This window comes from Monodon monoceros, unplaced genomic scaffold, assembly GCF_005190385.1.
Source record: "Monodon monoceros isolate NGI ecotype Baffin Bay Population unplaced genomic scaffold, NGI_Narwhal_1 Super_Scaffold_12, whole genome shotgun sequence".
Taxonomy (NCBI): domain Eukaryota; kingdom Metazoa; phylum Chordata; class Mammalia; order Artiodactyla; family Monodontidae; genus Monodon; species Monodon monoceros.
This window is the reverse complement of record NW_021703768.1, coordinates 168,303,824-168,319,452: the sequence shown is the minus strand read 5'-3', so window position 1 is coordinate 168,319,452 and position 15,629 is coordinate 168,303,824. Positions and strand designations below refer to the sequence as shown.

Sequence of the window (15,629 nt, the reverse complement as noted above, 5' to 3'; positions counted from 1 at the left end):
CAAAACCACAGGCAGATCAGTGGTTGCCAGGTGCTGGGGGAGGGTGGGTGTGGAGTGACTGCTAATGGTGACAGGTCTCCTTTTGGGGTGATGGAAATGTTCTGGAACTAGACAGAGGTGCTGGTTTGCACAGCACTGTGAATGTACTAAATGCCACTGAATTGTTCACTTTAAAATGGGTTAATTTTCTGCTATGTGAATTTCACCTCTATTTAAAACAAATCAATTGGTGCAGTGCCTAATCCGGACCAAGAGCCAATGACTGTGGGCTGCAGTTATTACTGTTATAATATAGGGACTTCCCTGGTGGTCCAGTGGTTAAGACTTCACCTTCCAGTGTAGGGGGTGCGGGTTTGATCTCTGGTCGGGGAGGTAAGATCCCACGTGCCTCACGACCAAAACACATAAAACAGAAGCAGTTGTAACAAATTCAATAAAGACTTCAAAAAAATGGTCCACATCAAAAAAATTCTTTAATAAAAAAATGATATATATGTATATATATTGGTATATATATTTGATACAGCAAAATGTTAACTGTGGGATCCAAGTGGTGGATCCACAGGTGTTCGCTAATTTGTTCAACGTTTCTGTATGTTTGAAAATGTTCCATAATAAAAATGGGAGGAAAAGGATGCCTTTTATTTATTTTAATTTGTTTTGGCCATGCCGCAGGGCTTGCAGGATCTTAGTTCCCCGACCAGGGATTGAACCCAGGCACCAGCAGTGAAAGCACAGAGTCCTAACCACTGGACCACCAGAGGATTCCCAAGGATGCCTTTTAAATGATTTAAAACCTAGGATGAAAAGTGTTCTCATGCATTTGAGTGGAGACCCCAGCATGCTAAAGTAGGCTAGAATGACATTTGTGTGTGTTGCGTCTCCAGCAGTGCCCTGGTCTCCGGAGCCAGGAAGGAAGGGGACAGATTTGAGCTATAAATGTCAGCAAGGGACCTGAGAACACGGCACCTGCACCCATAGTGTAGGTTTTCCTTCCACCAAAGCACTTTCATCATCATTGCTCCAGAACAAGTTCAAGTTATCAATGGATACTCATTCTGCTCTCGTCCGTTTTGCAAATTGGGAGGGTCCACATATGAGCTTCCACTGGGGAGAATCAAAAAAGATTCTGCAATGCTAAAAGTTTGGAAACTTCCACCCCAACCCATCTCTGTACCCCGAGACCCTTTGTTTCAAAGGAAAAGGAGCTGAGAAGGGGGCGGTGGGGTCCAAGACCACCTCTCCTTACGGCAAAGGCAAACCCGGAGTCCTTGGTAACGCCCCAGGGCCACAGGAAGATGGAGGAGCGCCGGCGTCGTCGGGCCATCAGCCCAGCCCACCAGAAGGGTCCATCCTCCCTGGACACCCCAAAAGCATCAGAAACATCGTAATCTTCCAATTCCCGGAAAACCTACAAACAAAGGGGAGCAGGAACTGGTCAACTGAGGGTTTCTTTTCAACCCAATCTGGCCTGGCATGCTCCCATCTCAACCTCCTCTCACATGTGTCACTTGGAACCAATCTTAGCAGACAGGAGTTGGTGGCATTAACCCATTTTTAAGATGGGAAGCATGGGGCTGAAGAGGTGGGGCCCGGACAACGTGACATTGGATTTGACTGCAAGATCTTTTAGCTGCGTCCAAACAGCGACAAGGATGGGGTTTGCTAAGAATGAACCCAGTGAAGAGAGACAATCTGGATTTATACGGGGCTTTTCAGTTATTGGAAAGGAAGAGACGTCCGTGAAGATGCTGGAGCCCAGCGCCCAAGGGCCCCCGCTCACCTGGGTGGGAGTCAGCCGAAACCCAGACCTGAGCAAGTAGATGCTCTTGTCAACCGCAGCTACACACACGCAACTGCCCCTTGCAGCCCTGACCCGCAGATCGACGACTTCCCCGGGTTGGGTCTCATTTGCTGAATATGTCAGTGAAACCTGGACCCAAACACAGCAGAAAACTCGGGAGCTTGACCAAACTCTCCAGACCCACCCACCCACCCACCCTCTCTGCCCTCCGAGAAGAGTCGGTCCTCGCCAGCTCAGCTGGGACCCTGGCTTTGCTGCACAGATGAGGAAAAGGATGGGAGGCTGAATGACCGGAACTAGGCTGGCGCAACTGGTACATTCTGTGCAGAAGATGGGAGGGGAGAAGAGAGGTGGGGAGATGGGCGGTGACAGAGGACATGTTGCAGCCAGTTTTGGAGGGCGCAGGGAGAGGACGTGGGGGGCGGAGCCTGTCTGGGGGGACGTGAGTGGTGTCCCTTAGGTCTGGAGCCCAGCAGGGACAGAGAACAGCTGACCACTTTTCCTGTGTGTAATGAATGCAATCCCCATCTGGGTGAGTTTTGGAGGATCTCCAGTAAAGACACAACTTAGGATCCTGAAGGTAGGGCAACCCTTAAAAGTCCTGCCTGTCATACTATGTGAAGTCTGAGTGGCAGCTGTGTGCAGTCTACCCCAGCCCCGACACCCTGGAGCCCTCAGCCCTGATGACTCTTGCCCATCGCCTCTCCCTCCCCCAGTTTGGTACCCGATGCTCTACCTGGTTTTCAAAGAAGGTCTCAACAGCAAACTGGAGGCTGTCAGCCACCCCTTCTCCATTCTCCCTGACGTAGAAGGCCAGCAGGCGGCCGAGGGGGACCATGCTGGGGGTCACGGTCAGCTGGAGAGAGGTCACGCACACATTGACCTCTGCTGCTGGGGCTGGAGAGGGCTCTTAGACAAATCAAAGGTGGGGAGAGACATGAAAACTCAGCATCCCACAGTAGAACCACTGATGCCCCAGTTGCTCTGGGGGTTACATAGGGGGTAGCACGAAGAGATGGCAGCCCAGGGCTGGCCCAGGGCAACTACTGCATGGATACTCACACCCCCTGTTATTTCATCCAGAAGGGAAGATAAACCCAAGAGGATGTGGATGCACAATGTCCAAAGCACCATTCAGGCCAGTGGTTCTCAACCATGGCAACGCTACTCCCCAGGGGACGTTTGGTAATTTTGGTTGTCACAACTTGGGGGTGTTACTGGCATCTAGTGGGTGGAGGCCAGGGATGCTATCCAACACCGCACAATGCACAGGACAGCCCCACAGAGAATAATCCGGCCCCAAACATCAGTAGTGTGGAGGACGAGAAAGTGACTTGGATGAGAGAGACCCTGTCTGACGTCCTGTCTGCCTATCTGCCTGCCTTCCTACCCGTCATCCATCTAACTATCCATCCATCCATCCATCCAATTATCCACCCATCCATCCATCTATGACTCTATCTAACCATCCATCTATCAGTTTATCTATTGATGATTCTATGAATCTGTCTCCCTATCTATCTATCTATCTATCTATCTCAGTGATTCACACCCAGGAGTCACTTTTCCCCCTAGAGACATTGGTGATATCTGGAGACATTTTAGGTTGTCATACTGTGTGTAGGGGGGTTGCCACTGGCATCTAGTGGGGGGAGACCAGGGATGTTGCTCAGCACCCTACAGTGCACAGCACAGGCCCCATCACAAAGAATACACTGCAAGTGTCCACAGTCCTTAGTTAGGGGCTCCTGCTTTAGGCAGAAGGGCTGTGAAGAGGAGGAGGCTGGGGAGACCCAGGGGAGGAGGTGGGTCTTGTGAGGAACATGTAGAGTCAAGGAGAGGGAAAAGAAGGACCCCTGAATGTGGAATCAGTCTGGGCAAAGGCAGAAGGGGCCTGGCAGATGGCAACCTGGCACATCATGGGCCTGTGCAGGGGCCCAGCCCATGGCAGCCTCAAGAGGAGCTGCCTCCAACAGCTGGTCACTGCCCAACCTCCTGGCCCCAACCCAGTCTTACCTGGAACATGTGCCCTCCACCCTGAGGCAGGCCCCCCCTCCTGGCTGCACCCTGCCTACTCCTCCTTGCTGGGGCACCCACCCCAGTCTCAATGGTTCAGAAGGAATATAGGAAACTCCAGCCTGTGGCCTAGCTCACCTGTCTCGGAAAGGTGCATTAAGCGGATGGGTTTCTCCGGGGCTGCCCGCTTGCTTCTCTGCTGGGTGATGTGGGCAGGCTGCTGGCCCGAGAGCACAATGTTGCCCCTCGCAGCCACCTCATAGTACAGAGTGAAATTGCAGGGACACGTGGACTTCACTGGGAAATGGGCATCCTCCCCGACCTGTGGGAGACATGTAGCATGGGGAGCCATGCCTGGCACCCACAGCCCAGCACCAAAGCCACAGCCTACCCTAGGGAGAAGGCCACTGTGGGGCCACAGGGAGTCCAAGAAAGCTGAGGGAGGAGCACTGGCTTCAGAGCTGAGTGCTCAGCATCTGGTCCTGGCTGTGGCCACATCGCCATGGCAACCTCAGCTGATGCTCTGTAAATGGGGCTGTGCTGCAGATGAACTGTGATAAGGGTATGGAAACTCTCAGTGAGTGCAGTGTAGTAAGGATCTGAACCTAGCCTAAGAGAGGTCTGGCCTTTGTCCCCTGCTCCTGGAAGGTGATCTTTAAGGCCTTGAAATGTCCTGCCTGATGAGTCTTTGTTTATCTGGGGTCTGGGGCCACACCAGATACTAACAATATAATTTATGGTAGGGACATTGGGCCACACTATATCAGTTTGACCTCTGGAGGGCCTGAGACTAGGGTCGGCCAGGCAGGTGGTTAGCCATGTCTATGTGACTAACCTCCAATAAAAACCCTGGACACTGAGGCTCGGGTGAACACCCCTGGTTGGCAGTACACCACGCGTGTAGTCACACATCGTTGCCGGCAAAGCCACACTGTCCTTGACTCTGTGGGGGGAGGACAACTGGAAGTTCACATTCAGAGCTCACCTGGCCCCTGCCTTATGATCCTCTTGCCGTGCCTGATTTTAATCTGTCTCTTTCACTGTATTAAACTGTAACTGATTCTAACAGCTTTCAGTGATTCTGTGACTCCCTCTAGAGATTAAAGAAACTGAAAGTGGTTTGGTGACCCCCCCAAATTCTGCAATTGATGGGGGATGGTCTTGGGGACTATTCCCTAACTTCACAGGCACCAGTGCAGGCAATGGGCTGGAACTTCTCATTGGATATACGCTTGATGAGTTGGGTTCTATCACAATCCCCCAGTTTCCAGAGGGGGTTTGATCCCTTCCCAACATCAGTGAGTGGTGGGGACAGGATTCAAACCCCAAAGGGCTGAAGCCAGAGCCCCATGCTTAACCTCCAAGCTGCCCTCATTCCCTGTGTTACAGCTGAGGTCTCCCAGGTCCTGTGACCTCCCCAAGAGCTTGGAGTGTGACCATTTCCAACACTGATGCTACAGGCTGCATGAGAAGTCATCCTCTGGACTTTTGCCCCAGAGGTTCCCTCCTCTGCCCCATGTTTTACAATCCATGACTCTCCCCAAACATCTGGGCCACCCTGAATGCCCAGAGGAGGGTAATCTGAGGTGGTGAGTGGTGAGTATCATTCTCACTGTGGGTCCTTGGGCAAGTCATTTCACCTCTCTGATCCTCAGTTTCCCCATTTGTAAAATAAGGTTGTATCTCCTGGATAGAAGGTCCTGAGGATCCAATGAAATGATGAATGCATCATTCTCAACACCACACCTGTTCACTGTGGGTGGTTAATAAATGTCATTCTACCTCCCACTGAAGATAAGAACCCACCCGTTTAAGGAGCTGACCCAAAGGTCCTCACTCCCACAGCCAAATTTGGGAAACTGGAGTAGCAGAAAGAAGAATGAACTCTTCAAGAGTGTCAAGGTCATGAAAGACAAGGAAAGACCAAGAAACCATCAGACTGGAGGACACGAAATGCAGTGTGAGATCCTGCATGGGATCCTGGACCAAAAAAAGCAGGTGCCTGGAAAAACTAGGGAAATGCAAATAAAGTCCGGGGTTTAGTTAATAGTCATGTCCAGTGCTGATGTCTTAGTTTTGACAAATGTGTCATGGTCTCATAAGATGGTAACATTAGGGGGAAGCCTAACGAAGTGCCAGTGGCCTTTTTTGTCCAAGTGCAAAAGCTGATCCTAAAATTCACACGGAAATGCAAAGGATCCAGGATAACCAAAACAATCTTGACAAAGAACAAGGTTGTAGGACTCACACTTGCCAACTTCAAAACTTACTATAAAGCTACAGTATCAAGACAGTGTGGTATTGGTATAAGGACAGACATATAGATCAATAGGATAGAACTGAGAGTCCAGAAATAAACATCTGTGGCAAACTGATTCTCATCAAGGGGGCCAAGACGTTTTGATGGGGAAAGAACAGTCTTTTCAACAGATGATTCTGGAACAACTGGATCTCCACATTCAAAAGAATGAAGTTGGACCCTACCTCACACCATATACAGAAGTTTACTCAAAATGGTTCAAAGACTTAAATGTAAGAGCTAAAACCATAAACTGTTAGGAGAAAACATAGGGGTAAACCTTCATGACCTTGGATTTGGCAATGGTTTCTTTGAGATATGGCACCAAAAGCACAAACAACCAAAGGAAAATAATAGATAAATTGGATTTCACCAAAATTAAAAACCTTTGTTGCATCAAAGGACACTATCAGGAAAGTGAAAAGACAACCCACAGAATGGCAGAAAATACTTCCAAGTCATATATCTGATAAGGGTCTAATGTCCAAAAATATATAAAGTACCCTCACAAAAACAAAAAGACAAACAATTTAAAACACTAGGGAAAGAAAGCTGGATGAAGGATATGCAGGAACTCTCTGCCCTATATGAGCAACTCTTCTGTAAGTCTAAAGTTATTCCAAAATCTGAAATGAAAAAAGGAAGCGTGGTGGTAACAGATTATAACACGTTGAATAATCTTTTAGAAGTTCACAACTCCATAGGCACACTGAAAACAACAATAATACAGCAAAATTAATAGTGGGGCAAGTTCTTTTTTTACCAGCTAATAAATTTAGAAGGAATGTCAGAATCATAATAAGTGCAGAAACCAGAATATCCATCATAAAGCCAATGTGATAACTGATAACAGCAAGAATCATCAAAGATGCCAAAGGCATTCGGTGGAAGGTTGCTGGGGCTCAGGACACTGTGGCAGGGACCTCAGAGTGTCACCCAGATTATTTATTAGCTTCACCTGCAGAGGGAAAGAGCTGGTAGGAACCAGACCCAGCTTCAGCAAGGGTGGGGCTGCCCAAATCTGTGTCTCCTGATGGCACTCAACAAAAGGAGTACGTACATAGTAGTTTTGCCAGAACCATGTTTTAACCTGAATCTCACTCATAATGTGGGATAATCTACAAGATCACAGGCTTGAATTCTTTACAAAAGTCATGGCAATGAAAAGGCAGGGAGGCTGTTCCAGATCAAGAACGATTACGGACACAGAAGAGCCAGATGCAACTTTTAAATTGATCCTGCACACACAGGCGAGCACACACACATGTGCACATGCACAAGCATGCATCTGCAAGACATGCATACACATGCACACTCACACATATGTGCAGGCATGCATGGGTGCGCACACACACTACATATAAACTATATCTCGAGGACACCTTTGAGAATCTGAATATTGCCTGTGAGTTAAACAATATGATTGAGTTAATATAATTTTCTTAGATATAACAATGACCTAGCGGTCACGTTGAAGAATGTCCCTATTTTTAAGACACATTATGCTCAAGTATTTAAGAGTGAAGCATCATATCTGTAATTTACTTTCAAATATTGCAGTCAAAAAAGGGGGAGGGCTTCCCTGGTGGCGCAGTGGTTGAGAGTCCACCTGCCGATGCAGGGGACACGGGTTCCTACCCCGGTCCGGGAAGATCCCACGTGCCGCGGAGCGGCTGGGCCCGTGAGCCATGGCTGCTGAGCCTGCGCGTCCGGAGCCTGTGCTCTGCAGCGGGAGAGGCCACAACAGTGAGAGGCCCGCGTACCGCAAAAAATAAATAAATAAGGTGGAAAGAAATAGATGGATAAATAGGTGAGTGGACGGATGGATGGGTAGATGGGTGGGGGAATGGGTGGTAGGTGGATGATGGGTGCATGGGTGGGTAGATGGGAAGATGGATGGATAGGTGGATGGGTGGGGGGGTGGGTAGATGGGTGGGTGGATGGGTGGATGGAGAGATAAATAGATGAGTGGATGGATGGGTGGATGGGTAGATGGATGGGTAGGTAGGTGAGTGGGTGGGTGGGTAGATGGGTGGGTAGATGGATGGAGGCAAAATATTAATTCATAAATCTAGGTGAAAAGCGTATGGTTATTTATTATACTTTTTTTAAATTTCTCTCTAAATTTGCAAATATCCTCCTTATAACAACACCCAAACAAAAGTCTCTTTCTGTTTGAGATGTTGGGGAAAAAAAAGGAAAGAGTGCAAATCTTTTTCTTCTCACGAACTAACCCCATGGCATCAGAGCAACCCTAAAATATTGGGGTGACAGCCCCATTTACAGAGCAGCTCCTCCCTGCACATCCCTTGGTGCTGGAGGAAGAAGAAAGGGCCCCAACACAGAGCTGGGACTGCACCAGGCATGGCCACTCTTGCCTCAATGCCCTGAGGTCACACTCAGGGCCCCTCGATGACAGTCTGGGACGGGGAGAGCTGGCGCCTGCTGACCTAACGGAGGCAGGACAGAGGTGTCCCTCCAAGAAGAAATTCTGAGCAGCCCAGCCAAGTCCTCGCCTACGGGAACAGTGGTCCCAGCAGACATGACACAGGACTCCTTCCCACCCCCACAAGAAGGTGGCCAACCCCAGCATCCCTACGCTGCACAGATGGTTAAACAGTATTAAAACAAGAACAGCGTGTGCAGCCAAGCTGGGCATGATCTCACTGGAGTTTCTCATTCTCATAACCCCCACAGAGGGCCATTAAACCCAGGGAACAGGCAGCCCTGCCACCTCAGTTCCTCCAAGATGCATCCCAGGGGCCCCTCAGGTCTGGGCAGCACCCTCGGAGAGGGGATCTCAGAGGTTTACAGGGCTGGTAGGGCCTGGGAGTCCCATTGGCAAGTGGTTTCCATTAGAGGCAATGCTGGCAAGCCTGCCACCACCCACGGCAGCCGGGCTCAGCCCTCAGAGCATCAATTAGGGGAATTAACGGAGTGCTTTATAAAACATACATATAACGTATATACCGTTTAATAGGTGAGGGGACAAACAAACCGCAGTTGATCCAAACCATATGATGCAATATAATTCGCCACGAAAATGAAAGGCCCTCTCAAGTCAGGAAAAGAGTCGGAGGTAGTTCGATGCAAATTGCTAAATGAAAGAAGCCAATCTGGGGACTTCCCTGGTGGTCCAGTGGCTAAGACTCCGCACTTCCAATGCAGGGGGCCTGGGTTCAGTCCCTGGTCAGGGAACTAGATCCCACATGTCGCAACTAAAAAAGATCCCACGTGCCACAACGAAGATCCCGCAAGTGGCAACAAAGATCCCACGTGCTGCAACTAAGACCCGGCACAGGACTTCCCTGGTGGTGCAATGGTTAAGAATCCGCCTGCCAATGCAGGGGGCACAGGTTCAATCCCTGGTCCAGGAAGATCCCACATGCCGCAGGGCAATTAAGCCCATGTGCCACAACTACTGAGCCCACGTGCCACAACTATTGAAGCCCACGTGCTTAGAGCCCGTGCTCCACAACGAGAAGCCACCGCAATGAGAAGCACACGCACCGCAATGAAGAGTAGCCCCCGCTCGTTACAACTAGAGAAAGCCCTCGTGCAGCAACGAACCCAACACAGCCAAAAAAAAAAAAAGACCCACTGCAGCCAAATAAATAAATAAATATTTTTTAAAAAAGAAGAAAACAATCTGAAAAGTACACGCACTGTATAATTCTGGCTCTATGACATTCCGGAAAAGGAAAAAGTATAAAGACAGTGAAAAGCTCAGCGTTTGCCAGGGGTTGGAGGGAGGGAGGGAGGAATAGGTAGAGCACAATGGATTTTTCGGGAAGTGAAACGATCCTGTATGACATTGTAACGGTGGATACGTGACATTGTGTATTTGTCATAAAACGTGCACCACCAAGAGGGAACCCTGACATACACTGGGGACTTCAGTCCATAATCACATATTAATAGCGGCTCATCAATTTTAACAGATGGTAATAATCAGGGAAACTGCGTGCAGGGAAGTGGGTGTATGGGAAGTCTCTGCATTTTCTGCTCAGTGTTTACAGATCCCTATTTCCACACACATCTTCACGCATCTTACTTAATTTGGATCATGGAATAACAGACTTGGGAAGAACTATAACGTGAGACCCAGCTCTGAGTTTGTCTCATCTTTGCACTCGGTGTGTCTGCAAGTGTCTGGTGGGTGACTTCCGGTGCCTTTGCACAAGAAACTCCAGACAGTGGGGAACCAGGGCCAACAGGACCCTGAGGGCAGGTGACATCACAGTAAACCCTGGCCTTGGCCTAAATGTCCATCATAAATAAATGACAGGAATTCATTCCATGGAATACTCCCCTTGCCGGAGGGATGGGGCTCCTGTGTCAGCATGAGCATTAACCCTGCTGGGGCATGTGCAGGCTCCCTGGAGGCACATGCATGCTGCTTCTTGGGCCCCGTCCTGCTCCAGAAGGGCACACCTGAAAGCCTTACCTGCAGGGGGAGGGAGGGCGGCTGCAGCTGCAGGTAGCACTGGCTGGGAGAGTACCAGCTGCTGAGGGAGAGGTAGCTGGGCAGGTACTGGGCCCCCACGAGCTTTCCACCGAGGGCTGTCACCTTGGTCTAAAGAAGAGAGGGTATTTGATCAAGGCTTGGATGCTTGGTGTAGGAAGGGGGTCTTAATGAAGCCTATGTAATGAAACCCCAATAAAAACTGTGGACACTGAGATGGGCGTGAGCATCCCTATTGCCTGTGCTGTGTGTGTAGTATCAGGAGGGTGATGTGTCCCGACTCCACGCTTCTGCCTGCCCTGCCCTGCCCTGCAACAAGATCTTCTCATGCTCCAATTTCCCTTTGGAGAACCTCTTCCCCAATTCTCAGAGTATGGGGTCCAGTGTGGCTAGCTTGTTCTTCCCCAGCTCCACAGGAAGCAAGTGTCCAAGGCTGGCCACAGGGTGTTGGGGGTTGGCTCAGGCAATGGCAGGTGGCCCACATGGCCACTGAGAGACAGTTCCATCATGGGCATATTAGGGAAGCCCATGTCCTGGGCTTGCCAGCAGCTTTGGTGGCTTCTCGGAGGGTAAAACCTCCTTGGGAAGTGAGCACAGGGGAGATGGTGGTCAGGAGAGGGAGAAGCCGCGCTGGGCAGCATCCCCAGAGCTCTGGACGCTGCTCCCCCTGGAGTTCTCCATCCTCCCCCTTCATGCCCCAGGGACTGGCAGTTATATTTCTTTTGGGAGTTTGAACCTGTTGCCTTCGCTTGCTGCTGGAAAAGTGTGGCTAACACAAGAGAGTTGCCAGAAGTGGGGGCAGGAAGGGAGTAGTGTAAGACCTCTGTGTGATAAAGAATAAAGAAACTGGGGACTTGCCTGGTGGCGCAGTGGTTAAGAATCCACCTGCCAATGCAGGGGACACGGGTTCGAGCCCTGGTCTGGGAAGATCCCACATGCTGTGGAGCAACTAAGCCCGTGCGCCACAACTACTGAGCCTGTGCTCTAGAGCCCGCGAGCCACAACTACTGAAGCCCGTATGCCTAGAGCCCGTGCTCCGCAACAAGAGAAGCCACCGCAGTGAGAAGCCCACACCTCAACGAAGAGTAGCCCCTGCTCACCGCAACTAGAGAATAGAAGCTGGCCCACCTTTATCTCAGTTACTGGCAGATAGCCTCTGAACCCCTAAAATTTCCCAAGTGATGCGGGTGTCTTTGTTATTCATGGTGGGTCCTGATAATATGAGCTAATGAGATAATTCGGGATGGGGACAATCATGCCAGAAAGACCAATCATGGGATTAGAGGGTTGGGGCTTTGAGCCACGTGATGTGGTATCAACTTGACCTCTAGGGAGGGGAGGCGGCTAGAGACTGAGTTCAGTCATGGGGCCAATGATTAATCAATCAAGCCTATGTAGTGAAACCCCAATTAAAACGGTGGACACCAAAGTGGGAGTGTGCATCTCTATTGGCAGTGCTCTGTGTAGTGTCAGGAGGGTGATGTGTCCCAACTCCATGGGGACAGCACACGAAGCTACAAATTTGGGACCCTCCCAGCTCTCGTCCTATGCATGTGTGTCTCTCTCTTTGGTTGGTCCTAATTTGTATCATCTTGCTATAATAAAACTGTAATTGCAAAAAATACAAACTTCCAGTTATAAATTCAGTCCTGGGGATGTAATGTACAGCATGGTGTCTATAGTTAATAATATCGTATTGTACATTTGAGAAAGGTGCTAAAAGAATAGATCTTAGAGGTTCTCATCACAAGAAAAAAAAAAGTGTAACTGTGTATGGTAACTGGACATATTGTGGTGTCATTTCACAATATACACATATGTTAAATCATTATGTTGAACACCTGAAATGCTGTAATTGTAAGGTAGTGGGGTAGCAGGAACCTCCAAATTTGTAGCCAGGTGGTAAAAAGTGTCGGTGGCCTGGGGACCGCTGGCTGTTAAAAATCTTTAAGGAGGGCTTCCCTGGTGGCACAGTGGTTGAGAGTCCGCCTGCCGATGCAGGGGACGCGGGTTCGTGCCCCGGTCCGGGAAGATCCCACGTGCCGCGGAGCGGCTGGGCCCGTGAGCCATGGCCGCTGAGCCTGCGCGTCCGGAGCCTGTGCTCCGCAACGGGAGAGGCCACAACAGTGAGAGGCCCGCGTACCGCAAAAAAAAAAAAAAAAAAAAAAAAAAGTCTTTAAGGACATGTCGCCCACAGGGGACATAGTGACCACAAGTGTCCTCGGCTCCCACCTACACATTTATTCTCAGCTACCTTCTGTCCCCACCATCCCAGTGTCCGTGGGGCCACCACGCCTACCACCAGCTATAGAGGTGAGGGCTGGGACATCCTCTTTACCACACCTGCTCCTCCCTCCCCTGACAAGGAGACACCAGGTCCTGCCAATTCTACCTCCACAGCTCCAGGCTCAGTGTCCTCTCCATCATCACCTCCCGTCTGCCCACCTGTGGCCCCGCCCAGACATCCCCCACTATGGGCACTGGAGTGACAGACTGCCTTCTGGGTAAGCCCTGAGCACCCCTGTGAGGTGAGGGGAAGCCCCACTGGCTCCCTCCTCCATATCTTCTTGAAATGGCTTGGCTGGCTGGGCATTTGCAGGATCCAATTACACTAGGACTCTGGGCCTCTGGGGCTGTGCATATGCTGTTCCACCTTCCTGGAAGCAGCCTGGCTGAACCTCCCCCTTGTCAGGAGTCCACCTGGGAAGATCCCCTCACAGAAGCCAGGCACCCTCATCTCTTCTCAGCCCCCGCCTCACTCTGGGGTGGTTGGGTTATCTGACTTACTATCAACCTCCCCCATCAGACTTTGAACTCCCTCAGGGCAGGGGCAGGACCCAGGTCCACTGACCCAGTGCCCGAGCATGGCCTGGAGGAGGGGCCAAATCCATGCCTGCTGGCTGAATGACAAGGGTCTAGGTGACTCACCCACCTCCAGCCACACGTGCTGGGCTGACACAGGGATGGAGGGGATTTCAAACCCTACCAGCCCACCCCGGGACACAGACTCGGTGGTGTATATGTTGTCCTTCGGCGTCAGCTCTGCCCTGATCTGGACCGTCACCCCCTCAGCCGGGCTGCCGTCTGGGTAGGACAGCTCCACCTGGAAGGAGTCACCAATGATTCAACGTGGTTAGGGTGGCAATACTTCCCAAACGGATCTATAGATTCAACCCAATCCCCCAGCAGACTCCCAGCCAGCTTCCTTGCAGCAATCAACAATCTAATGCTAAAACTCATATGGAATTACAAGTGGCCCCAAACAGCCAAAGCAATCCTGAAAAAGAACCAAGAACTCACACATCCCAATTTCAAAACTTACTACAAAGGTACAGTAATCAAGACACGTGGTACTGGTATAAGGACAGATATGCAGACCAGTGGAGTAGAAGAACTGAGAGTCCAGATACAAATCCACCCATCTATAGTCAATTGATTCAAATAAATAAGATTAAAATATGGTGAGGGGGAATTCTCTGGCAGTCCAGTGGTTAGGACTCCACGCTTCCACTGCAGGGGGCATGGGTTCAATTCCTGCTCAGGGAACTAAGATCCTGCATGCCGAGTGGCACAGCAAAAAAAAAGAAAAGAAAAAGATTATAGTCAATTGATTTATGACAAGGGTGCCAAGACCATTCAATGGGGAAAGAACAATTCCTTCAACAAGTGGTTCTGGGACAACTGGATCTCCACATGCAGAAGAATGCAGTTGAACCCCTACCTCACACCATATACCAAAATTAACTCAAAATGGATCAGAGACCTAAATGTAATGGCTAGAACTACAAAACACTTCGAAGATAACGTAGGGGAAAACTTTTATGACCTTAGACTTGGCAAAGAAGTCACAAGGCACAAACCACCCCATGGCAGCCATTCTCCTGGTGCCATAGCCAGGTAGGAATGGGGCGGGCAATGCCACGGACAGTGCCACGTGACTCTCAGACCTCACTCATTCAGGCAGGTAGAAAAGGCAGTCAGAATGAGGGGTTCAGATATTGTGAAGAAATATGGTCAGTGGTTCCTGAAGGACCCTGGAGCACCCCTCAACCGTGTAGGTTATCTGGTGATGGGGTGACCAGCTTCAGCTCCGTTCTTTAAGGCAGACAGTAGAAAATTTCTTAGGTGTAGGTGAAATGCTCCCCTTTCACTGAATGGACAGCTCCAAGCCCCTTCTTCATACACCATCTGACCCTGCACATGGTGCCTTAGCTTCTACTCAAGCTGGTACCCTCAAAGCCAGGGGCACACAAGCCATGTCTCTGTGTGTGGGACAGTGGGAGCTGAGATCTCATCACGGAGGAGAAAAGAGAGGTCCCAGAGCAGAGCAGGAGAAGCAGGACACAGCATGAGGACAGACCGCTAGGATCCTGTGGGTGACCCATGAAACATAAAAGGGGACAGGGGTGTGGGTGCTGGGCAGAGGCAGGGGTTAGAGGGCATGGCCAGCTTCCCCCTGAGGTGATGCTAGGCTCCACTGGCCTTGACTCCCCCAGCTGCAATTGAAACACAGATGCCCCAGTTCAGCAATCAGGATAAGGATCTCGAATTTCTAGTCACCTCAAACTTTACTGTGTAGAAAAAATGGTGTGGTGGGTGGGAGGGAGATGGGGGCTTGTTCAAAATGCTGTTCCCCACAGGGGATCTGAATCAGTCTGTCTCAGGGACGGGGATCTGCCTTTTAGGGACTTAGCTATTAAGTCATCCAGAGGTAACGTCAACCCAGTTAAGGAAGGTGATTTAATAAGTGGATACGTTTGGTAGTGTATATGGGAAGGAGATGCAAGGGAGGAGATATGGGGATATATGTATATGTATAGCTGACTCACTTTGTTAAAAGGCAGAAACTAACACACCATTGTAAAGCAATTACACTCCAATAAAGATGTTAAAAAGAAAATAATAAGTGGATACCTAGCATCATGGTTTAACGCTCTAGGTAATGTCTACGAGCGTTACCTAGGGAATGTCTAACTGTGTGGATTAAAGTAGACCATGCTTTTAGGTGGAGCAGAATGTCCAGTGTCCCCTGCCCTGGGTACCAG

At 50.0% G+C, this 15,629-nt stretch overlaps 1 protein-coding gene across 8 annotated transcripts in view; it reads right to left on the bottom strand.

Moving 5' to 3' along the window:
• The window catches only part of CPAMD8 (C3 and PZP like alpha-2-macroglobulin domain containing 8), a 105,941-nt gene that overhangs the window by 68,448 nt on the left and 21,864 nt on the right, over positions 1-15,629 (bottom strand). For all 8 annotated transcript variants that reach the window (XR_003792810.1, XR_003792811.1, XM_029218526.1 and 5 more), the window contains exons 12-17: positions 13,517-13,687; positions 10,567-10,695; positions 3,959-4,142; positions 2,541-2,713; positions 1,784-1,933; positions 1,250-1,411 (exon numbers count right to left, since the gene is read on the bottom strand). Coding sequence is in view for 6 of the 8 variants with exons in the window: in XM_029218526.1 (XP_029074359.1) it covers positions 1,250-1,411; positions 1,784-1,933; positions 2,541-2,713; positions 3,959-4,142; positions 10,567-10,695; positions 13,517-13,687 (969 nt within the window). In the remaining 2 variants the exon portion in view is untranslated. The remainder of the gene's footprint in view (positions 1-1,249; positions 1,412-1,783; positions 1,934-2,540; positions 2,714-3,958; positions 4,143-10,566; positions 10,696-13,516; positions 13,688-15,629) is intronic.